At 36.8% G+C, this 24913-nt stretch overlaps 1 protein-coding gene across 1 annotated transcript; it reads left to right on the top strand.

Moving 5' to 3' along the window:
• Window positions 1-2036: 2036 nt before the first annotated feature.
• Window positions 2037-23574, top strand: MTF2 (metal response element binding transcription factor 2). The gene is made up of 15 exons (XM_026037928.1): window positions 2037-2082; window positions 9424-9622; window positions 9768-9849; window positions 11227-11322; window positions 11671-11771; window positions 12085-12233; window positions 13829-13924; window positions 15281-15349; window positions 16181-16304; window positions 18412-18479; window positions 18862-19032; window positions 19708-19816; window positions 20016-20074; window positions 20191-20295; window positions 22113-23574. The coding sequence occupies exons 4-15, from the start codon at window positions 11247-11249 to the stop codon at window positions 22465-22467; spliced, it is 1482 nt and encodes a 493-aa protein (XP_025893713.1). The 5' UTR covers window positions 2037-2082; window positions 9424-9622; window positions 9768-9849; window positions 11227-11246; the 3' UTR covers window positions 22468-23574.
• The last annotated feature ends 1339 nt before the right edge of the window (window positions 23575-24913 follow it).

Below are 24913 nucleotides of genomic sequence, written 5' to 3' on the forward strand. Positions count from 1 at the left end.
GGCACCAAAACAAAGGGCGCGGGCAGGGGAGCGGCCCGCGGCAGCCGCGAGGGCGGCCCGGCGGCGCCGTCGCTGCGCCCCGCTCCGGGCTGCGCCTGCTCGAGGAGGGCGAGAGCCGCACAAAGAGGGCGGCCGCAGCCGCTCGGAACTCTGCTGTGGGGGGTTATGTGTTTTTTACTGTGATCTTTCTCGTTCTAGTCCGCTTAAGCTAGGGCACACTCGAGTGTGCTTAAAACTCCCTCTTTAGCCCACCGAAAAGTGGGAACTGTTGCTGGCAGGAAGGATGTGCTGTAGGTTTTTTCTTCCCTTCGGTGCTCGAGTTTTGTAGGAAGGTGGTGTCAGTACTTTTGTTACTCGACGGGGACAACGTGCTGCTGTGTGAGACTGGGCAGGGTTACCTGGGGTGGGGGTGTTGGGGGTTGTCGCCCGCCTCAGGTGGGCTTGGGTGCCCTTCAAGGGGTCTGCCTGGGAGCAGTGCAACGCTGCGCTGCTTCCCTGAGTTTCTGGTGGTTTGGTCCTCTTGATGACTTTAAAAGGTAATATACATAGTAATAGGTAATAACGTGACTTTTAAAACTACTGTGTAGGTCATGTTGTGCACCTACTGGACACCTACTGTCCAAACTGTCAACCACAGAATAGTGAAAGAATAGTCTCTTTTTTTACTCACCTGATTTTATTTATATATATATATATATACACACACACACAAAATCAAGCTGATGTTTGTTCCTCTTTAGAGAGTTCCAATTATGGTTGACTGTAAAAACAATTGAGGTTGTCAGTAGCAGAGTATACATTAACATTCAAGTCTTTCGGAGAAAACAGAGGAAGGGGCAAACAAAGGGATATGGTCAAGTAGTGAGAGTTGGTAGGATCTTTCTGAAGAGTTTCCAGGTAGTGAGATTGGCCCTATGCTTAAGACTATAAGGTAGTAATATTTTTCAGTTAAGTCTGTTTTTGCCAAATACAGATATGTGACTTTTTAACAAGTAATTTCTGTGAAGGCTACTAAATTGTGTCAGTTGTGCCTGAGAAGGTGGGTTAATATGGTTGTTTTCTGATTTTAGCCCTGAGTTTCTTTAATAGTTTGATGTTGACCTCCTAGTTAATATAACTATGAGGCAAGTCTTGATGTTGATCCTTCCCTGCATTAGGAAATCGAGTAGAGTGTATGACTACAGTTGTAACAAATAAGTGGTGGTTCATTTGTTAAAAATGTGCTCATTTGTTAAAAATGTGCTAGTAAAGGGTGGCCTTCTGTATAACCTGGAGGTAGATATGAATGAAGGTAATGCTTTACAGCAATTTAAGGGGCCTTAATATTTTTGCATTCCCCTTGTTAGTGGTGGTAGAGAAAGCTTGGAGGGAAGAAACACCTGTAACTGAAAGCCAATATGAATTTTTCTTTTCTCATAGCCCATAAATTGCCAGTGTTTCTTTCATGACTGACCTCTGAGCTTGCTGCCAAGTTGGTTTCATCTTCTTTACAGGCCTTCCTTGCAGGAAATGGAGGGGAAGTGTGTCTTTGAATAAAACAAGCCAGGAAAGAATTGTAAAACCACAGGTAGTGCTCATGGGTTGCTGGGCAGGGTGATACCTGTGACTGAAAGTTTTGAAACCACTTGAATTAACATGGTGAAGGATCTATATTCCAAGCTGACAGTCTTTTCCTAGAAGGTGAGAACTCTAAGGAGGGAAATTGAAAAGTTTTGACCTTTGTTTTTTTCTCCTTCCTTTGAGAAGGAGAGTTCATGATGACAGTATTCTTGTTGAGTCTGAGCGTACTTCATTCACTGAGAAGTATCTCAGAAGACTATAACAATTTTATTTTAAATTTATTGTGTTTGGATGTTTGTAGAGATTGCTGCTCTTGTAAAATGTTCATCAAGGAGGGGGAAATGTATTCTGTTTATTTTTGTCTGCCTATGAAATTTTATCCCTCGCCCCAATGCACCCTGTCCAAATGCGCTCTGCGAACTCTCTTACTGTTTGATGCATTTGTCCTGTGCACGCTTTGCTCCTTTAGGTAAATTTCGGGGCCTGCTGTGTTGGGAACTGGAGAAACCTACAAGGCAGTAGGTGGGTTAAAGTGGATGCAAGTATACATTTAAGGGAAGATCTGATCAAAACAAGGTGTTGCATTCTGATTTCATGCTCTTAGTCTCCCTTTGCGACTGCCTACTTCCTCCTCTTTGTGTAGAAACACAGGATCAATTCCAAGTCATTCTACAAATGGCTATAACAATACAGTGCTACTCTGCCCTCTTTCCCTGTGTGCTCCAATACATAGGACAATGCATTTCCCTGTAGGATCTGTTCATCTATTAAAGTGATTCTTTCTATTTGAGCATCAAATAAATTGAAGCACCTTCCCCCCCCCCTACTTCCCCCAAGGAAATAATGGGAGAATTGGCTGAAATCAAATGGTGGTAGTATTATTAAATGAAGCTAGGGAGCCATGAGGAAAAGTACATTCTTTTTAGTAGGGTGAATCAATCCTATTAAAAGGTCATAATGGTCCTAATTCATAGGATGAAAGTGTAATTCAGGTTATGAAGGATCTCACAAGGTCTCCATCCCACCCAGCACAGGACATCCAGTTGGCTCTCAAAATCCTTGAAGGATGGATGCTGTGCAGCTTGCCAGGGTACCCATTGTACCACCGCACTGTGCACATGGTGGGGCAAGGTAGGAGAGCTTTGTCTTTATATCCATTGGAACATCTCTTATTTCAGTTTATCTGTCTTGTCTAGCGTCATCCTGCACTACACCAGGGAAGAGCCTGTTTCTTTATCATCTCCTCAGAGGAGTGGGCTAGGTCTCCACAAAGCCCTCTCCCCTTCAGAGGGAGTGGGGCCAATTTCCACAGGCCCTTTTCTTAGGGCAAGTGCTCCAGTCCCAGAACATCTTGGTGACTTTTCACTGACTGCACCTCAGTTCACTGATGTCTAGAATGTTGTGTCCTGTCTAGGATCTCCCAACAGAGGAAAGATGTGGCCTGAGTAGAAGGGGATAATCACTTCTATCAGACTGCTGGCTAAAATTTCTAGTACAGAGAAGTTTGTAGGCCTGACTGCTATGCAGCTGAATGGGCTGTGGGGACTCTTCTATTTCTTGCAACCACATTAAAGCAGAACTTACTATACTTGCCAGGTCACTTGGTAGATGTATTTTTGATAGCATAGAAAAGATATTTTTTAATTACTAGAATTCTTCCACCTATTTAACCAGACAGGAAGAATTTGAAGCAAAAATGGTTGCCAAGGGGTGTGTGTGTGTTTTTTTTTTACTCTTAAAAGTCATTTTAGGATTATGTATCACCTGACAATCACTTCTGATCAATGATGAATAGTTTTCAACTGGGTAGTGTTGAGAAGTAAACAAGTTGAAACTTGTCTTGCTAACAACGAGCAGTCTCTATATGGAATTGCTATCCTGAAATGATCAGCAGGACAAAGTTTCTGTTTTTTCATACTTGAAATTATATTCTAGACATTATCCATGATGAATTTGATAAACACTACTTTCTTGAGTAGCAGGTGAATTGGCTTGCTGCACATCTCAATGGGTCAAGCTCACATGCTTGTAAGCCTGCGAGATCTCTCAGGCTGCTTTTGAGAGTGCTGAGATAACTGTCCAATATCCTTGCGGGACTGCTCTTTATCTTAGGTCGTGGAGAACAGGGATGATCCTTGAAGACTGGACAATGGGGAATGTTGCGCTATCTTCAAAACAGGCTGAAAGATCCACAGAGGGAGCTGCAGGCTCATTGACCCCCAGCATAATCATGGAAGGAGTTCTCTTGGAAGACACTTCTGAACACGTGGAGATGGTGGTGACCAGTAAGCGCCAGCATGGATTTATCAAGGGGAAATCCAGCATGACCAAACTGATCAAAGCTAGTGAGCAAGGCTGAAGAGAAAAGGTTGACAGGAACCTCATGGAATTCAACAGGGGCAAATACAAACTTCTGCACTTGGAAAGGAAGAAATCTTGTCTGAGCCTAGTTGGGAAGGGGGTGTTAGCTCTTCAGGAAAAGCTCCCTGGGATGTGGAAGAAAACAAACTGAACATGAGCCAGCAGTGTGTCTTGGCAGACAAGGCAGCCAAGGTGGCTAGACCATATTAATAACAAGAGCCATTAGACTGATGGATGCACCTTCTACTCAGTCCTCCTCAGACCACGTCTGTCTTCTAGTGGGAGACCTGAAACAGGGCTTTAAACATCAGTGAACCAGAGTGTGCTCACTGAGATGTTCTGGGACTGGAGCACTTGTCCTGTGAGAAGGAGTTCAGGGAAGTGGCCCCCTTCCCTCTGAAGGGGAGAAGGCTTTGTGGAGACATAGCCAGCTCCTCTGAGGAGATGATAAAGACAGAAACAGGCTCTTCAGGGATGTAGGGCAGGACACAAGACAACAGAGAAGCTGAAGTAAAAGATGTTTTAATGGATATAAAGACAAAACTTCTCCCACTACCCCTACCACTCGAGCGCAGTCTGGCAGTGCAGCGGGTACCCAAACAAGGCGCACTTCCTTTTGTCCTGTTTGAATCTTTCTTTTTGGGGGTGGGAGGAAAGGCATGTTGTAGACGCAGCGAGCAAATATGGTTCAGCAAGAGATCTGATAAAATGGCAGAGATGATGCAAGAAAGGTGGGAAGAAAATGTGTTTGGGACTCAGCCCTCTGCAGCTGTTAACGGCTGGCAGCTCCCTTGGGAGCATGGCATGGGGTTTGGTTTTGCAGACTTCTGGTCTGAACTTCCTTCTGTTAAACCTGCTGTGCTCTACCAAGCTTCCCTTCAGTGAGATTCCTATATACTGGGAATAAATATCTGTATATCTAACTTGTATGAGTCACTGTCTCCATGGATTAAAATTTGCTCTTAATATTCTTTGGGCATTTTCACTGTGTGTTTTTTTTCCCCCCCGGCTTCCAAATACATATGGTAGATGTAATCTATTACTGTTAACAGTATTCGTGAATCAGTCACAACTTAAAATTGCATGGCTTATAAACGAAGTGGTCTGTAGCTCCACAGTGCACTTTGTCAGTGCCAGCTAAAGGGATTCTTTTCTCGAGCTGCTTGTTTACATTTGCTCTATTGTGCTGACAAACCATTCTGTGTAACAGATCAGTGAACTGCGCGGCATGAAAGAATAATTTTGCAGAGGGAGATTATTCCTCACCAGGAGTGTCTTGGGGCAGTTGTTACAGCTGGAGGAACACAGAAGTATGGAAAGGGCCAACATGGCACTGCTGCTGAGGGGGGAAAAAAGGTGCGTGGAGACAAGGGGGAGACTGCTCAGTCTTCCATCTTCTGCCCTCCTTGCATCACTTCTCTTCCCTCTCATATTTCGTTATTGGAGAAATGGGAGTTGGAGGCACTGCATGAGCACTTAGATGATCTACCCTTCATTCAAAGGGACAGATCAGCTTTTAACACAGAAATTTAACTTTGCTGACTTGAGCAAATAGAATGCCATGAATAATAGTTTGTCCTGGTTTACTAATTGTAGACTGATAGCTTGCTGCTGACAATTTTGGGTAGCTTGTCCTCAGAGAGGATATCTTTTGAGACCGCAGCATGATGTTTTAAAGTAGTCGATTAAGTAGATGAATAGAAGACTGAATATCTGTGGTTACAAGCCTGACCCAGGGCTGCTTGAGTGAGTGAGTATTCTCATGCTAAATGAAATCACCTTCTCGGGGACTGGCGAAAGTGCGCTCCCTGTTTTGAATCATGCTTCAACAGCTGCATGGATTTTTGTCATTTGCTGGAGAACTTCTGGGAAGACCTCCTATGTATTGAAGTCCTCATTTTGGGTATTTCTGCATGAGTGCTAAATAAGAATATGGACACAATATGCCCTGTATTGAACAAAAAAGCCCTCCCTGCCTAATACACACCGCTGTGCATTCTCTAGGACATGTATTGCTTAGTCCTGTGGGTTAAAGAGGTGATGTAGATTTTAGCACTATATCATCTACATGTATTTGCAAGCTAGCTACAAATCTGCCTATTATAATCAAGAGCTGCTTCATGAACTATTCAGTCATTACTTTGGCAATAGTATCTTCCATTGAAAGAACAATGTGGGCAACTGAAGTAATATACTTTATGGGTGCAGATCTTCACAATAACTACTTCAGATATAGTGAATTTACTCTGTTATGTAAGTCAATATGTAGAACACCATATTTAAATGCTTTATGACAGAAAATGATCCCCAAAGTGGTACTTTAATAGTATACTTTCAATGCAGTTCTGAGACCAGATATTATAGTCAAAAAAATCTTCAAAAGCATCTGGTACTCTCCTTATATGTAAAATTCATCAAAATCCTTGCTTGTTGATTTAAAGGGATTTAATCTTTACTAGCTGATGTCTAATAAATGATTTCTGTATTTGTGCTTACTATGTGCAAGATTTCTCATACTTTTTCCACATCGTGATGAAAATAGTGGTAAAGCTTTTTTCAGATACTTTTGCTCTGGAATTAGTTCTTCTTTTAAATTAAACTGAGTTTTAAAAATTCTTCTGTAAAGCTATAGAAACATTCCTTAAGCTGTGTTGAGGTCCATTAGCCCTAGTGACTGTGCTTCAGATGCTATAAGGTATGCACACCAGAATCTATTGACTTGTTTAATACATTAACTTAGGCTCATAGAGGTAATTTGAAGCACATACATTTTTTAATATATCTTAATGGTGTGTCCTTCCCAAGCAAAGACTTGTTAGCAGGAGTGAGGATATACCTTAGCAAATATTTTTGGACTGCTTTGAGCTGTCCTTATTCCACTTTTATGCTGTCTTAGATAACTGTATAGTCAGAAAGGCTTTAGGAACTGATGAATATTCTTTTTTTTTTTTTTTTTTCCTCTTCACTGACATAGGCTCAGAAGCAAATCTGTCAGAAAACTTTTTGGGTGTTTGGGTATATAAATTGCAGCATAGATACAAAGGAGAGAGTGGAATGTAGCGGTAACAAATGCCAAGGGCTATTGTTGTCTTGCTTCTTAAAAATTAAGCGGCCATGCAATATAAGGCAAAAAGTCTTGCAGTGATGTGTAAAAAGTAGTTATTTTAAATGAACAGAATTTTCTAAGGGTCTGAGCTTATTCAGAATCTTGGAGAGGGCCAAAGACTGTGGAAGTGCTTCAAGCTGCTGTGTGACTGAATAATGAAAGAATAAATGAAATCTAGTGCATAAAGAACTAATACCTAGTGAAAAGAGAAACAATAGCCTATGAGCTGACTGCCAGCACTTAAAATAAGAATCCAGGGCTTCCAATCATTGTTTGGCATTTTAAACTTAATGCCTATTTATGCTCAAGCTATGTGAGTTGCTGGTAGGAAAGGAGTAGAGAGAAAAATGAGCTCTGCTGTTGTGTTATTAACATACTGTAAGTTTGTGCACTGAATGCTGTGTCTATCCTGGCCCATTTATCAAGGATAAGGAAGAATTGGGGAAAAATAGCAGCAATATTAATGAACTTTAGGCAAAGCAACAGATTGGGAGTAATTTTTTTATTATTTTATGTATTTATTTTTACTTTGAAAGTGGTGGTCGCAGCGGTGGTGGGGGGCGTATCTCAAAGCCATGACTGAGCTGTGAAGGGAGAAGGTGGAAAACAGTAGTGCAGAAAGGAAATAAATGCCAGCTGTGAGGCTACTTCATCTTTCCTACATGAATTGTGCCACTTCACAGGTTCAGCAAAGCAAGTACTTCCAGAAGAATATTGCCTTGAAGATGCATGTTTGGACACTGGAAGCAAGGACGTTGCTTCTGTCTGCCACAACGTGATGGCAAACAGATCTGAAACTGCTGGCCTTGTTGTACTTTTTTTGATACAAAAACAAACATACAAAAACTCCAAAACATTGGTTTGTCTCTAGGAGATAACCTTTTGCATTCTTGCTTGTTTTTGATGACTTAAGCCATTATAATTCCTGGACAAAACTGCACAACTGGGTGGTGAGAAACCTCATGAAGCTCAACAAGGACAAGTGCAAGGTCGTGTCCTGAGGAGGAATAACCCCAGACAGCAGTGCAGTCTGGGGACTGACCTTCTGGAGAGCAGCTCTGTGCAGATCGACCTGGCTGTCACGGTGGAGGACAAGTTAACCGCGAGGCAGCAGTGCCCTCGTGGGCAAGAAGGCCACTGGGATTCTGGGGTGCATTAAAAAGTATCTCCAGCAGGACGAGAGAGGTGATCATGCTCTTCTGTTCAGCCCTGATGAGGCCACATCTGGAGACTGTGTCCAGTTCTGGGCTCCTCGGTACAAGAGGGATGTGGTGGATGACTTTTCAGTGGTGGCCACAGATAGGACTAGAGGAGACAGCCCCTACCAGAAGCATCAAAAATTCCACAGAAACTTAAGGAAAAATTTCTTGACAGTGAAGGTGACAGAGCACTGGAACAGGTTGCTAAGAGAGGTTGTAGAATCTCCTTCTCTGAAGATATTCCAGACCTGGGGGCCACCCTGTGCCACCAGCTCTAGGTGACCCTGCATCTGCAGGGAGATTGGACTAGATGATCTCTAGAGTTTCTTTCCAACCTTAACGATTCTGTAGTGAGGCTGTATGTCGCAATAATGCGCTAGAAGATGCTGGTTATTGGTCAAGTTATTTGTAATTTTGAATTTCTTGGCTGAAGAAAGGCTGAAAGATATCTTTATTTTCATCCCTTAATGTTTTCTTCTGATTCTAAGGGAGAAGAAAATTCTATTAAAATTTCAACACGTAGAAGAAATTCATTCTTTGCTGGAAATCTCTGCAGCTTTGTTTATGTGGTGTAATGTCATGCAGGAGCACCTTAATATAGACCTTGATTTGAGCACAATGCTAGGCCTGGACTAAGTTCTACCTTCACCTCAGAGTGTGTGTGTGGTTTTTTGTTTGTTTGTTTGTTTTTTTTTTTAATTTTGAGCAGCTAACTATGCAACAAAACACATTGATACTGCTGTTACTAGCAAAGCATTAGGGTCAGAAGTAGTTTAGTAGTTTCCTCGCAATTTCAGAAGTCTGCCAGCTCACCCTTTGAACTCCTTTGACTGTTATTTTACGTAGGTGATCCTGTGTTGGATGTTATTGATACCTCCTTTCCTGCATCTGATGATGTAATGGAGAGATTATGAGCTGGAATGTTTATCTGCTGCCTGTCTTCCATTTATATTTCTTGGTGTCATGGAAGGGTTTTTTTCTATATAAACCTGTCTCTGTCAAATCTGTACATGTTCATAGTTGCAGGGGCACTTATATTAAAGCTGTATAGCATTTTAAAGCATGACCAGGTTACCTAAAGTTCTGGTGTTAGTCAAGTGACTGGTAGTTGTAAATTGCACTAATACTGACTATATGTGGTTTCTTATTTTACCTTAATTTCATCTACCTTTCTTTTTCTTGCTTTCCTTCTTTCAGAGACTCTACAGGAGTGGGTAATTCACTGGTCCATAAGCGGTCTCCTCTACGTCGAAGCCAGAAGACCTCAGCATCCTTGACCAAGCTGTCTGTGCGTGATGGACAGAAACCTAAAAAGCCACTGTGTAAATTTGAAGAAGGTCAGGATGTCCTAGCTAGATGGTCAGATGGCTTGTTTTATCTTGGAACTATCAAAAAGGTAATTTTTTTAACTTGACTCCAGTGTTATGCTATCATATGTTGATTAAATATGACAATAGTGTTGTGTCACTTATTTAGTACTAAATGCATTGTTTGTTTTAGCCCTTCTATACATGGCTTTCACTGCGTTTTTTTTTTCCCAGATAAACAAACTGAAACAGAACTGCTTTATTATATTTGAAGACAGTTCCAAATCCTGGGTTCTCTGGAAGGACATACAAACAGGCAAGAACTTCAGTCAAGTAGTCATTGTTTGGTATTTTGTTTAGATTATTATACTTGTTAAAATAAATTGTTACATTATATACACTTGAATACAGAAGATTAGTGTCATTTATTGTGATTTGGCATTGTCAACTAGATTAAAAAAAAATCACCTTCAAACAATTTTTTATCCTTGATATTATTTTTTTCCCCCTCTCTCTTCCTTCACTCGCCCTCCTCTCCCCCAGCTATGTGCAGGGAAGAGAGTACTTTTAAACAGTATTTATATTTGGATGGAAAAAAAGACTGGAAAATACCAAATTTGAAGGGAATTTTCACATTTAAATGTAACACCGTAGCTCTTTTACATAAGAATCTGTTACAGATTTTGGAGCGTTCATGTATTATAAAGAGAAGCTCAATTAAGTGCGATACTGTTGTACATTAACATTTATTTTTTAAATACTTGAGGAATAGAAAGTGTTTTGATACCGTAGTTTTGATGGATGGAAATTGTAGTGACTGTATCTGAGAATAAGTTAGGATTTCTTTATCACATAGAAGCAATGAAAAGCTGATCTGTCTCTGCTTCTTGCTGTTTAGGGTAGACACTTTATCTGCCAATAAGACGAGCTTTTTGTTTATAGCGAAAACATGCTGCTTTCCAAGAAGTTTTTAAAATGCTGCTATTGGTTCTATTTCTGAATAGCATTTGTTTACAATCTTTGATTTGTTTTTAGTAACAGCTAAGTATTAGTGCATCAGTATAATACCTAGATAAATAATTTGTATTTTATCCAGACTTTTACACCGATTTGCTGCACAACTGGAACAAGATTTTTCTTTCCCAACCAGTAATTTAACATTATTTCTTGGCTCTGCCTTTTTTTGTTTGCTTTTGCGTATTTGCAGATATATAGAATACTATTTCTTAGTTTTTTTAATTATCTTAGGAGTATTAGAGTTTAATAATAGAATTGAAAGTGCCTTGGGCTGTTCTGTTTCTTAAAGATATGCACCAAATCATGCATGTAATATTTATATGAAAAAGATTCAAACTACTATTAATAATAATCTCTCAGTTGTCCAAATGGGAATAGATGTGTATTCTTTGATTCTGCATTTATATTTGTTCAGTTGTTTATTATTATTAAGGATTGCATTGACAGCGTAGTGAATAGGCAATATATAGCTTATAAATAACCTATACTTATGATAAATGTTGTAAAAACTTGTAGAAATAAAGTCAGTACAAAATGTCTGAGCTTATTTTTTTTGAAGTTAAGCTCTGTAGCAATATATTTCTGCAATGCAACTTGCAATAAAAAGCTGTGCACATGGTGGTTGTTCCAACTACAGATGTAGTCTAAAAAAAAATGTATTTTCACCTTTGTCTAGGAGCCACTGAGAGTGGGGAAATGGTCTGTACAATATGTCAGGAAGAGTATTCAGAAGCACCAAATGAAATGGTTATATGTGATAAATGTGGTCAAGGTAATTAGCCTTTTTTTCTTTCTATTTACTGCACTTTAAGAGATGCTTTGTTTTATGACGGGGGATATTTACCTGGTTATAACTGACTGGCTGTTCAGATACTCTTAAACTGTATAGCCCTTAGAGGCTGTTAACTGCTCGGTAAATAATGATAATCAATTTTTAAGTGAACAACATCTATTTTATAAATAAAGTTCTATTTTTTCCATTAAGAAATTTTGAAAGACCATTTTGAATTGATCTTTCTGCTAGCTAATGAAAGATAATGTACTCTAGTTCCATTAATATAATATGCGTATGCATATATTGCTATTATAATAACACTTAAATTGATTATTTCTAATACAGGTTATCATCAGCTGTGTCACACACCAAATATTGATTCCAGTGTGATTGATTCAGATGATAAATGGCTCTGTCGACAGTGCGTTTTTGCAACAACAACAAAGGTATGTTTCTAGAAAAACATTATTGTTCATATTTTTTTTCTGAAATTGAAACTGAAAAATAATAAAGCTAGCCTGTTTCAGAAATTTTTCCTCCTTTAACTGTGATTTGTATACTAGTTTTATATGTTGGAATTAACTTTTTGTTTAAGAAATATTCAAAAGTTGCTTTCAATTTAGTTTTAAGGAAATGGGTTAGAATATTAAAGCATAAATACAGGTAAAAGTGTTTTACATACTTTAATTTGAAAATTAGGAAATTTTTATCAGAAACATATTACTATCTCTATAAATATATGTGCTTATTTTGTCCCAGAGAGGTGGTGCGCTTAAGAAAGGACCAAATGCCAAAGCACTGCAAGTCATGAAACAAACATTACCATATAACGCAACAGACCTTGAGTGGGATGCAGGTCATAAAACCAATGTCCAGCAGTGTTACTGCTATTGTGGAGGACCTGGAGAGTAAGTAAATGGATATTCTCTAAGAACTTTTCTCCATAAAACAGCTGCAAACTTTGGCCCTGATTCCATAGACTTTTACTTGTGAACTGAAGTTCTTTCTGCTATGCGTAGGTATTAAATTTGATGAGTAGTGGAATTTTGAAATTAATATCTTACCCTTTTTTAAGATATCTCATGGGAAACGCATAATTAATAGCTTTATTTCACATCCCATTAAAGTCTCTTCTACAGTAACATAATTTTGTTCCATTGTCCATGTTCTGTGCTTGAGGCTGGATAAAGGTTGCTGCTGACCTCTTTGCAATTAAAGACAGTTTATTTTTTTATTTTATTTTTTTATTAAATAAATTTAAGACCATTTTGCATATATTGAATGCTTAATGCAAAATAGTTACTTTTGAAAGATGCATTATCATTCCAGAGTGTGTAGTGGTGATGGCTACTCTGGGTCAATGGAAAGAGACCTTGGTGATATTAATATAACTCTTGGTTGTTCAGCACAAATATAAATACTGTCTAGAGATCAGAATTGTTTAATAAACAATTACATGTTTTTTTAAGTCCTTCAGATTGTGAGAAATGAACATATAAAACACTCCAGATAAATTTGGTTTGAACATGTTAATGCTGACACGCTGTAAAAGAAATTAGTATTCTGTTATCGTCTTCTCCTAGGTGTCGTTACTTCCTCATTAGATCTTTTTGATTTAAGTCAACTTAATAAGGCTATTTGCATAAATGCTACACTATCCTTTGCTCCTGATAATAAATATATTATTAATTCCTTACATCAGTAATACCACATACAATATTTGTAGTGTAGTATGCTATATATGATCCTGTCTGATTTTACAGTAGTGTCATGCCCTGTTTTTCACTTACTGTGTAAAGAAGGCTTTCTATTCTCAAGTAAAAATGAGTCCTCTCTTCCCTTTTTTTCTTTTTTTTTTTTTTTGGCAGAACACTCGTTTATTATTTTATGAAAGTAACATTGAACGTCTCAAGGCGATATTGTCAAAAGTCTCATAAGGAAGTAAATCTTTAAATTTTTTTTTTACTCAAATACAGAGCTCCGATTTGAGAATTTTAAAGACTTGGACAGACATCACTTTCTATTTTGTCTGGTTATTTTTCTCCAGGGAGAAGCTGGAAAAAAAAAAAGGAAAGCCTAAACTGTGTTTAGCTTGGTTATTGAAATATCTGAAGCCTCAGGACAAATGTTTCTGTCTTAATGCTATTGTGCCTTGCTTTGGAAGATAACAGGGAAGCTAATCTGGTGTGTTGGGTGGGGTCAAATGGAGTTCTTGATTTCTTAAGGATAATTGGAAAGTAATTTTCAGAGAAAATTCATCTATTATTTATTTGACACCTTAATTCATCCTTTTATTAGACTGCCTCTTATTACTCAAGGCCTCTCCTAGACAGTTTTCCTAGACACTTTTCATTATAGAATTAACTCCTATTGATATATCCCTAGGGGTGATTGTACTTTTTACACTATGAAAGTCATCTTAGTTAGAAGGTTCCTTACTACTTCATGTACCATTTTTGGTAGCTTGTTTTAACACACCTTGTTTTTCTTTATGTTGATTAAGCTGGTATCTAAAGATGCTGCAGTGCTGCAAATGTAAGCAGTGGTTTCATGAGGCTTGTGTGCAGTGCCTCCAAAAGCCAATGCTCTTTGGTGACAGGTAAGAAACTTAACTATACTTCATGGTGTCTTTATTTAAAGTGCAGAGGGTATATTTCATATGTGAGCTTTTTTAAACATCCATATTATGACAGTTTTTCCAAAACATTGAAATGCATTTTGTGTAGAAGATTGTACAAAATGAAGCGTGTGTTTAGCTGTCAGGAAAACACAGTTTGTCATCTCTAAGATATAAAGAGAAATAAAACGGTGATAGAAAGAAGTAACTGATGAATAGCTGAATTCAAACTGTTATTAGCTCCACTTTCATGGAAGTCCATTATACTCTAGGTACTTAGCTCCTGAGAGACTGGAAGCTTTAAAGCAGATGCTTGATTGGGCCTGTAAGCTGGATAGGGACTACAAGCTCTAACTGTGTAGGTGTCTAACATGCCCTGTGCAACAGGCACCACGCTTTAAGGCACAGTGTTGGGGTGTGTGTGCAGTGGAGGTTTATTTAGCAGCAGTTTGGAATTCACTGTTAGTGGAGTAGCATAGAAAATATGTTTTTCTGGCTTTATTTCCCTGCTTTTTCCATCTCTTCTTGCTCTCCTATATGCTTATCCTCATCCAGCTGTGCTGTCTCTCCCCAGCTTTTTTGCTGATCACTTAAAACTGTTGGTTTGGGGAATAGGAAAAGCTGGAGAACACTTGGAGTGCTGAGAACTTTGCAAATCTTCTGATCATGTGGGCTAAGAGGAAAGTAAAGGAGATGAGCGAGGACACTGGTGTGCCATTTCATTTTAAGGGGAACTGAAGCAGTTAAAAGCAGGTGGGGGAGAAGCAGGTGAGGTGAGAAGAATCAAGGAGCATCTCATTCATTTATCTCGGTGTTTGTTGTTGTTCTAGAATGTTTAAAGGAATTGACCTAGGAAATGTCCCTTTAAGTGCATGCTTGCACCTGTGCACAGGTACCTGCATTTGTGAGAACAGAGTGGGGACATTAGGGAGCATCTCCAACAGTATGTTCACACACCAAGGGACTTGCTTAGGAGTGTAGAATAGTGTTACTAGGGAGAAGCCCATCTTGGGAAGATGAGAGGGAAGACCTGCCAAATGGAGTATAGAAAGTAGGGATATTCAATGGGCCAGGTAGATGTCAGCATAAATTATGGAAGTGAGTCAAAAGAGATGGAGGACTCGGCATCTCAAACATCACATAGCTGGGGCTCCAGCACACTTCTTTTTTATTTAATTTTTTTTTCCACAATTTGCCCTTGAGAAAAAAATGAAGTGTCCTGTCTGAGTGGTGAGGTGGTAACTCATAATACATGGTGTGTTAAAGCTTTAGCTTTGTTTATATATACAGACAGTCACCCACCCACATATATATATAAACATATGTATGTATTTTTAGGTTTTATACGTTCATTTGCTCAGTTTGCAGTTCTGGACCAGAATACCTCAAACGTTTACCCTTGAGATGGTAAGTATTATTTAAATAAAAATGAAGAAAAGGGTTAGTTGAATTACCTGTTCTTTCTCTTTTGAATACTTTAACTCTCCTTGTAAATAAGGAAATTCACTTCTTCTCTTGATCTTTTGAGTTGCTCTTGCTACTTTTATGAACAGGGACACTTCCCTTAAATATATCTTTAAATACACAGCTGTATTACAACTGTATGCTTTGGGGATTTACTCCTGGGATTAAGTTGCAAGCAATTACTGACTTGTGTATAAGAAAAATGAGATATCTCAACAAAGTCTTTTTTTGCAGATTTAGAGTAGCACTATTAGATAAGCTGAATGTAGTGAGTACAAGAGGAAATATCTTACACATTTTGTAGTATTGTGGATGAGATTTAATGTTTAGTTGTAGCTTGAAGTCTTTTAACTGTAGCTGTTATTAGAAATAATATGCAATTAAATGGATATGATTGTTTTAGAAAAATGCAAACTACATCATTAAAGGTTAATTTACCAAAGTATTTGTACGAATTCATAATTGATACATTCATGTATCAATTCTGAATCAATTAAATACGCTCCAGTTTAATCAATTTGGGAGCCTAAACATCATGACAAGGAGAGGCAGAAATAAGAAGCTTTAAAACAGGAGGACTCACTTAAAGAGGAAAAAGCGATAAAAAAAATCATTTTGTTTCTTGATTAGAGAGTATTTCAAGTAGTGCTCTGTGTTCCTCCAGCTGAATTGTACTGGTATCTTTAATACTAAACTATTTAAAAAAGAAAAAAAAAGTTGTGCGAAATTCAAGATTTTTTTTCTGTTTTTTAATTCAAATATTTCTGACTTTAGGGTAGATATAGCACATCTATGCCTTTACAACCTAAGTGTTATTCATAAGAAGAAATACTTTGATTCAGAACTTGAACTCATGGCATACATTAATGAAAACTGGGATAGATTGCATCCTGGTGAGGTAAGTAGTTGAAATACTCTTTTTTGTTGTTTGTTTGTCCTAACATTGAATATGTCCTGCAAATTAGTGGAGGATGTGAGCCCCATGAACAATTTTGGGTAGACAGTTAAATTCATTATTGCTCTAAAATCTGTTAGATCTGAGTGAAGAAGGCATCTCTATATAGAATAGTCTCCTTATAGAAACAGAGTGATTTGGAACGGTGTACCGTTCTGAGCTGTAAAATTTCTGAACTGATGCAGGTAGCTATTTCTAACATAGTAATTTCATTTATGCTAGACTCTTCTATTTATTGTTGCATATATGTGTGTGTGTGTATAGAATATATATATACACACACACTATAGAATATATACAACAGAAAAATATACACACACAAACACCTTTGTTTTCATTTTATAGTTGTCATATCACATAGATTTTGGGTGTTTTCACCTGCGTGTATCAGAAAACTTGAATGTAGACCTGAATATAGAGAGTACGAAGGGATTTTCCAACTCTCTAGATGTAATACTTGACAAATCATTGCACACAGATTTCCCCTTTTCTCCCTTTGAGGGTCCTCCCTAACAGGGGACCTGATCTGTTTGACTACTGGTCTAAAGATTTTGTTCCTTTTCCAGTCTGATTCTACTGCTCATGAGGGCATCTCGTTCTTAGTTCACTGCTGTGCTAGTTACTTTTCTAGTTATTAGATTTACTGTGCAGTTAATGTTAGTATTACAGGAAATCCATTTCCCCAAGTAAATTGACCTCATATTTGTTCAAGAGGAACAGTGCCTTTTTTGTTCATCTCTGTACGTAGGATACAATGCCAAATTTATGGCTAAGTTTGAAATTGCATACTGTGCATAGAGTTTTTTCTTGTAAAATTGCCTTAGATTTTTCAAGTTTTTTTTTTAATGCAGGTGATATTTAACTGTTTTGAAAGTTTCATGTCACAAGTATGTCCTCCTTCTGTACTTTTCAGTAAATTCATAAATCTGTAATCCATTTCTACTAGCAACCACAACATAAGCATCAAATATATGTTTCCTTGATTTAGATTAGTAATACCTATTACTTACATTCATAAATAGTGGAATATCCTTCAAAATGTGTGTGTTCAGACAATATGAGAGTCAGAACTTTGTTTAAAGAGAAACATTGATATTCTAGCTTTATTGTAAAATGATATAGTGTCATAAATGAGACATCTGATTTCTTTCTATAAGATATACTAGAGATATCTTAGCCAAGTCTATTAATTTCTCTTGTGTCAAGTTAGAAGCTTTTAAAGAAAAGCTTGCACAAAATATGGTAACAGGATGAGATGTTTTGTGTAGTTTACTGTGCAGTTTGACAAATACCTATAGGCTGTTTAATTTTGACTTCTATTTCTTTTAGTATTGAGATATGCAGAAAAGATGAATTTTTCAAATTAACTTTCTGTAAATTCAAAATTTATTGTAAAAACGTTGGTACAAAAAAGCCATGGTGTGGATGATGGAAGTGGGGCTAGCTGTCTGCCATTTAATTGGAGCACACATGGCATTTTGAAGAAGTTATGGAGCGATGGACCTTGGTGTGCTCTTCCCACCCTCCTCAATTCAGTCCATCCCTGAAAATCACACAGCTCTGGGTCTGGAAGAGAGAGGAAGAAGAGGAGAGATCCGGAATATGAAAAGTCACTTGTCTGTCAAGTGGCAATTCCAATTCCTTAGACAGTATTTCTTCCTCTCGGAAGGAAACTTGTTTCATTCTGAAGCCTGGATTTCTTAGCCTCTCTCATTAAATTGGGGAAAAATGTATATTCAATAAAATGGGCAAGTTCATTTTACTATTTTGATTAACTTCTTTATTAAGCAGAGACTAATCACAGAGGGATTAAAATGACCATTTGAGTTCTTTTTTAGGTGGTTTTGGTGCAATAAAAGCAAAACTTTTCTAGCTATATGTGAGGTAGGAGTAAGTGGTAGAATTTCACTTTTCCTAAGCTCAACAAGTATTTCCACAATAAACGTTTTGTAAATGTATTTGACACCAAAATCTATAGTTTTAGTGACTTAGGATCTTCTTTGTTGACGAAAAAAAAGTATAGATTAAATTACTTCTTCATACTTCACAGCTGGCAGATACACCAAAATCTGAAAGATATGAGCATGTACTGGAGGCATTAAATGATTACAAGACCATGTGAGTAGTGTGTGTTTTTTTCTCTAGATGTTATTTTCTCTGTTTTAGCCTATAGTAGATTAGTTTTCAGTCTCCTTCATTCAGTCTGTCTAATAACCACTGTGTCTGTAGATGACATTGTGTCTTTTTACACAGAAATGCTATTTCTGTTTCAGAATATCATCATATAGCTATCGGAGTTAGAGTGGAACTCAGATCATGAGCAAAATTTTGTCTTCACTTTTATGCTCTTCCCATTCTGCATCCTGTATTTGAGTGAGGACTGCAAAAAGGACCAAAAAAATAGCATTAGAGTGGTTTCATTTGCATAGCTTCATTTTGCACTTTTTAAAGATGCTTTCCCTGAGATCAGAATTATAACAAATAATTTAAATTTATCCAGGTTTATGTCTGGAAAAGAAATAAAGAAAAAGAAACACTTATTTGGCTTGAGAATTCGTGTTCCTCCTGTGCCACCAAATGCTGCTTTAAAAGCTGAGAAAGAACCTGAAGGAACATCTCATGAGTTCAAAATTAAAGGCAGAAAGTCGTCTAAACCCATTCCTGATGTGAGGTAAAATAATTTAGTTATTTTAGTGATGTTGTGGTAAACTGGAGTTAATTTAGGTATGTTTTTCTTGCCTACAAAAAGGCCTTTTCATTATAATGTCCAGATGCACTTTAAGAGTATTTTAAATACGTAAACTTAGTTTCATATTGTATTTTAAGGTGATTGTGAAAACAGATTGTGTGGACTTATTTAATTAGTATTATATTTAAGATCCTTCTGAAAAATCATGAGATTTATCAATAAGAACAATAAAAAAAAATCCCACTTTGCTTCCAGTTGGGAAACAAAATTCCTTCACATTCTGGGCCTATTATGCAAGTGATCTTAACTAGGATTCTAAATAGTAAGTATAATACAGAGTTATAACTCATATTAGAGATGTGCCATCTTTTTTAGCAAGTGTGATCCTGTAGGTAAAGCACTTGTTCATTCCTCTTCAACATTATGGAATCAGTAATGTCACTGAAAAGATCTTATGTCTGTTTATTATATTATTTCAGAATTCCAGAGACAAAAATAATGCAGTTTTGTAGATGAAATTTTGGGTTTACCAGAATAACCTCATTTAGTGCAATGTGTTAGAAATAAACATCTAAGCATGTATTCGTTGCCTAAGGAAAGCATGTTAATTGACAAGTATCTTTAATAATACAGCACAAAATATAAATTTTTTTCTAGGGAATTAAGTAATGGTATAGAAAGAAAGGGGAAAAAAAAATCAGTAGGTCGTCCACCTGGTCCCTATACAAGAAAAATGATTCACAAAACTCCAGAGTCGACTCCTCTGGTAAGGTTTTGGATATGTTCTCTTCTTTTTCCTGTAACTGGATTATCATTTCTGAAGAAAAAAAAAACTCTTAATCTAAAAAGTGTGTGTATATATGTATACACACACACACACACACATATATATACACACTCTCTCAAAAAAAATGTTAATTTAAATCTAAAGTGTTTTTTATTATTACTATTCTTTTATTTCTTAGGATAATGAACCAGTTCCAGTGATGGACAACCCAGCCTTGGAATTACCTTGTTCTGTTGGGTAAATAAACAAAAAAAAACTTCTGTAAACCTATTGGAATAGCTTCTCCCTTTTATTTATTAAATGTCAGCTCAATTACATTCATTACCTGACAACTCTGTTGCCTTGCATATCAGGAAATCTGATGGGACTGCGCATTCATCCAATACCTCAGATGTGGAATCCACAGGTGCTGCCAGTATGAAAGAAACTACCTCATCTAGCATTTCCAGACATTATAGGTAACTGTTCAATTACTCTGTATGCTATAATGATTAAGCTTTTTATTAGTATTTTATTTATTTGTTTATGATGAGGGAACAGTAAACAAGTGATTTACCAGTTCTTTGCCCTTAATAAGCAGAAGTTATAAGAATCCTATGAGAGAGATCTTGCCAAAGCATACACCTGATGTCTGAGCCTGATTTCATAAATCCTGAAAAAGTAGATTTTCATGGTTATGCTGTTGATATCACATGCTGGCCACCTGAATTTCACGGTCAGTTTTGAAACACTTCAAACAAATTTGATACAATTCGTTTCAAAGGATGTAGTTTATCAGGCCTCCTGAAGACTGGTACTTGGATAAGAAAGAAACCCAGGTGAAAGGTGAGGAGGTTGACTTAAGTTGCCACTTAGCCATGGTGCATGTGGAACAGAGGCAAAGTTATTGGAGGACTGATGAGAGAATAAATGGATAAAAACTATGGATATTGCTGTGGGGTAGCACTGGGGATGTGGGATTTCACTGGGAGCTGTGCTAATAAACAGTTCAGACTCCAGAGTTGAGCTGTAACTTGGGTGGGAGAATCTAAAGAAATAGAAGACAAATCAGCAGAAAGCCAATCTTCATTAATTCTGCTTAAAACTTCTTTTTTGCAGTTGCTAGCTTTTTGTTGTTGATGTTGATACATAATTAAGTTACATTTGAGTAAAGAAATTAAACTATACAAACACTTTCTAAGCTTAATATTCTAATGAAAGATACAAACGATGTGATGTATTTGTACCCCAAATTGTAACTTCTTTGTTTTGGTAGCTTTGGGATCTGTGCTAAGGAATATTAAGTACTTTCAATTTTCTACAGTCAATAGAGCATGAAAAAAATTTGGCATAGTCTTCCTAAAGAAATTTTTAACTGCAAGTTGTTTTTCTGCAAATAAGCTGGTACTTGAACTTTTTCCTACTTTCTCCAGTATGATGAACATACTTATGTTCATTTAACATACTCTTTTATTGAGATACATATTCCTCAATCTACTAACCTTGTCTCCTCTCTGGTTTATGCTATGAAGTATTGTTGTAAGTCATTTTTTTTGCATATATTACTGCTACAAATAATGTTTGCAAAAACTCTTTTTGATTGGAGATTTCTGAAATTTTTATCTTAGGATTAAGTCAGAATTTTATATACCTGCTGTTTATTCATTCATTTTTATGTTAAACAGATGCCCTTTTTTACCCCTCAGTATGTTGCTTAAGTATCTGGAAGATCAAAGTAAGCATGCCATTTAGTTCAGGACTTTATCAAATATATTTTAATACATGCCTATTAAAGATGTAGATATTATACAAGACATTAAATTTGGACATTTTTAATGTTTGGATGCTGACTTGTGTTTGGATAACATCATAAGCTACTATTCTCATTACTGTATAGAAATTGTCAATTTTGTATATGGACAATTTTTCTGGCAACATGAAATACATCTTTGGAAAGTCAGAAGTGTAAGAATATTAAGAGAGAAACCTAGGACAGATTTTGCAGTGCTTCTTATTTCAGACTTTGCTGACTAAAATTCAGCTTCCAAAGTAATTGCAGGTTTTTTTTCTTTTAATTTGCAGTCTTTGCTAACATCGACTCTCCAAAACTGTTTACAGTGGAGCTTTTTATAATTGAGCCAATTACAGATGGCTCAATTTTTGTATAAGGACATAAACATTTGTATCAATGAAAAATGTAACAGAAGAAAGTCATGATTGAGCTGTATGAAAATAAATGATGCTGAAATGTAAATTTTGAATAAGTGTCTTGGAGTTAATACTCTTTTATTCTTAGTTTATCAGACTCGAGAAAAAGGACTCGTACAGGAAGAACTTGGCCTGCTGCAATACCACATTTGAGAAGAAGAGGTCGCTTTCCACGAAAAGCACTCCAGACTCAGAATTCAGAAATTGTAAAAGATGATGAGAGCAAAGAAGATTATCAGTATGATGAACTCAATACAGAGATTCTTAACAATTTAGCTGATCAGGAATTACAGCTCAATCATCTAAAGAACTCAATTACTAGTTATTTTGGTGCAGCAGGTAGAATAGCTTGTGGTGAAAAATACCGTGTTTTGGCTCGTCGGGTGACACTTGATGGAAAGGTGCAGTATCTTGTGGAGTGGGAAGGAGCAACTGCATCCTGACTGTAGGACTGAACATTATGTTCACTGCACTGTCATCTGTAAGTACAGTTCATAATGCAGAGCCACGAGCAAAGTGTGTCTTTAATGTGTTTCTCAAAACAAAACAAAACCAATTTAGCCTTAACATGTAATTGTATCGTTACAACTCTTGTGATAAAGACTTATCTTTTTAAAATCTGATCTGAAACTTAAATTTTTTAATCTGAACATTGTTAGATTGTTTTAGGTTGGGATATTTTGGGTTACAATTGCTTAAAAATGTGCATGGTGTTTAAAAAAAAAAAAAAAGACGTTTTCTAGAGAACATTCCATGGATACAGTTATTGTGATTTAGAAAAAATACTATGTAGATAGCACAAATCTTTGAAAAATTTTGGTTTGTTTTCTTACCCAAATGTTTGCAGAAATGTATTTCTATTTCAATACTTTCTAGATTTCATAAGTGCAGTGTATATAATGCCTACTGAAGACTGTAAAATACTGAAGTTTTCTTTGAAGCAAAGTGTAAAAAAAAAAAAAAGAAAAAAAGAAAAAAGAAAAAAAAAAGAAAAAATATATTGAGCCTGTAAATTGCTCTGTGACCAGACTTCATTGTCTTCTTAATATATTCTTTGTGTGTGTGCGTGTGTGCCTATGTGTGTGTATATACATATGTATATATGCGCACACATACTTGTGCGTGTGTATATATGTGTGATTGTGACCTATGCAATACAAATTATGGGATTTGGCAGCTTTTGAGTATACATCCCATAATTCTTTTATCAGGAATAGTTGCCAGTATTTACACAGCAGCATTTCTTCTCAGGCTAATTGGGTGCTGTTGCTTTCTGTATACTAAGGAAAAGTGTCAAACTAGTGCAGTGTGTTCTGGCAGTGGGTGCAGTCGTTGATATTCATGTGCTCTAGGTAATATATTCCATTATTTTCTTTGTGATTTAACTGTTAAAAAAATAATTTGAAAGTTCTGAACATAAACTCTACTAAAATAACACTTTTATTGTGGCACATTGATTGTAATTTTTGTCTCCCAGTTATAAACTAAGTTGACAGGAGTCACACACAAGAGTCATACATATAGAAACAGTCATATTTTGATAAATGTAGTGTGAACAAAGTGTATTATTGCACAGGGTCAACAAACAGTATGTTGCCATTTGAAGTAACATTACTGGTTTTATTACAACATTACCTCTTTTGTTCTTATAAAATATACCAAGTTTAAAATTGATAAGTTTATTTTACTTGTGCAAAAAAAGTCAAAGTCTTTTACCACTTTTTGCCAGTATTAGAATTTTTTTTTTGTCTGCTACTTTTGAGGAGTTTTAGCCAAAGAGTAAACAGAAGAATATTTTTACTTTGGTGGTTATTTACTGCATAAAGTTAATTTTCTTACATGCTTGCAGTTTACCGCCAAAATAAAATCATGTAACATTTATAAATGATAAAGTGGTTTAAAGTGTACTGCCTGAGTTAGTACTTATTTATTCTATTACTTGATTATTTGTCTCTTTCTGCTCATCTTGAACAACTTGAAAAGGATTTTGTTTTGTGTCATCTTATAGCGAAAGGAAGCAGAGGACTTGTCCTGTACTTGGTTTATGGCTGGCCAGGTAATAAAATTAGCTTTATCAAAATGCTAATTAGGAACTGCCACTTCTGTTTACCTTCACTATTTTTTTCCCTCACACCCTCAGCTATTAATTTAATGTTGCCTTGCCTATAGCTGCAATATTTTGATTGAACAGCAACTTCGTGTTAATTTTTGAATGTTTATATTTTGGGGTAATGCAAAATGTAAAGCCTTTGTAACCTTACTCACACCATCTGTACCTGTCTTTATTATTTCACTTTATCCAAATCCTTTAATTCTAACTGAACACCAGCAGTATTTTCAGTAAAAATCCAATTGAAGATAAATATTGGAATGTACTTGGGGATGTTAGAGGTGTGTGGGGAGAAAATGCTTGTCAAACTTAAGCTGTCCATAGACTTAACTATTGTGAATGTCATTTTTTTTCATTTTATTATGGTGGTTGACTTGACTCTGATGTTCAGTTTGTATTTTTGGAATTGTTTTTTTTCTCTAGAATTAAAAGACCAACATTAAATGTGTGTATTTTTTGAGAGAGGAGAATGAGTTTTGATTCTCTGTTGTGAAACATACTTGGTGGCTTCCTCCCATATGGTCCTCTATCTGTAGCTTCCCTTCATGACTTTGGAGATGCTTGCTCTGCCCATAGGCACTAGCTCGCATTCCAGCTCTGCTTGAGGGATACTTTGTTATAAGGTCATGTATTGAGAAATGCTGCAGTGATGCTGCTGTAGATACAGCTAGGACAGTAATTAAAGCACACCTGCAATGCCTTTCTCTTGTTTGTGGGAAATTTAATGTATGGAGTAATGGAATGTATAAAGGACAAACACGAATTTTATTGTACTCAGT

Source organism: Nothoprocta perdicaria, unplaced genomic scaffold (genome assembly GCF_003342845.1).
Source record: "Nothoprocta perdicaria isolate Ctin4 unplaced genomic scaffold, notPer1 scaffold_20, whole genome shotgun sequence".
Classification (NCBI taxonomy): Eukaryota; Metazoa; Chordata; class Aves; order Tinamiformes; family Tinamidae; genus Nothoprocta; species Nothoprocta perdicaria.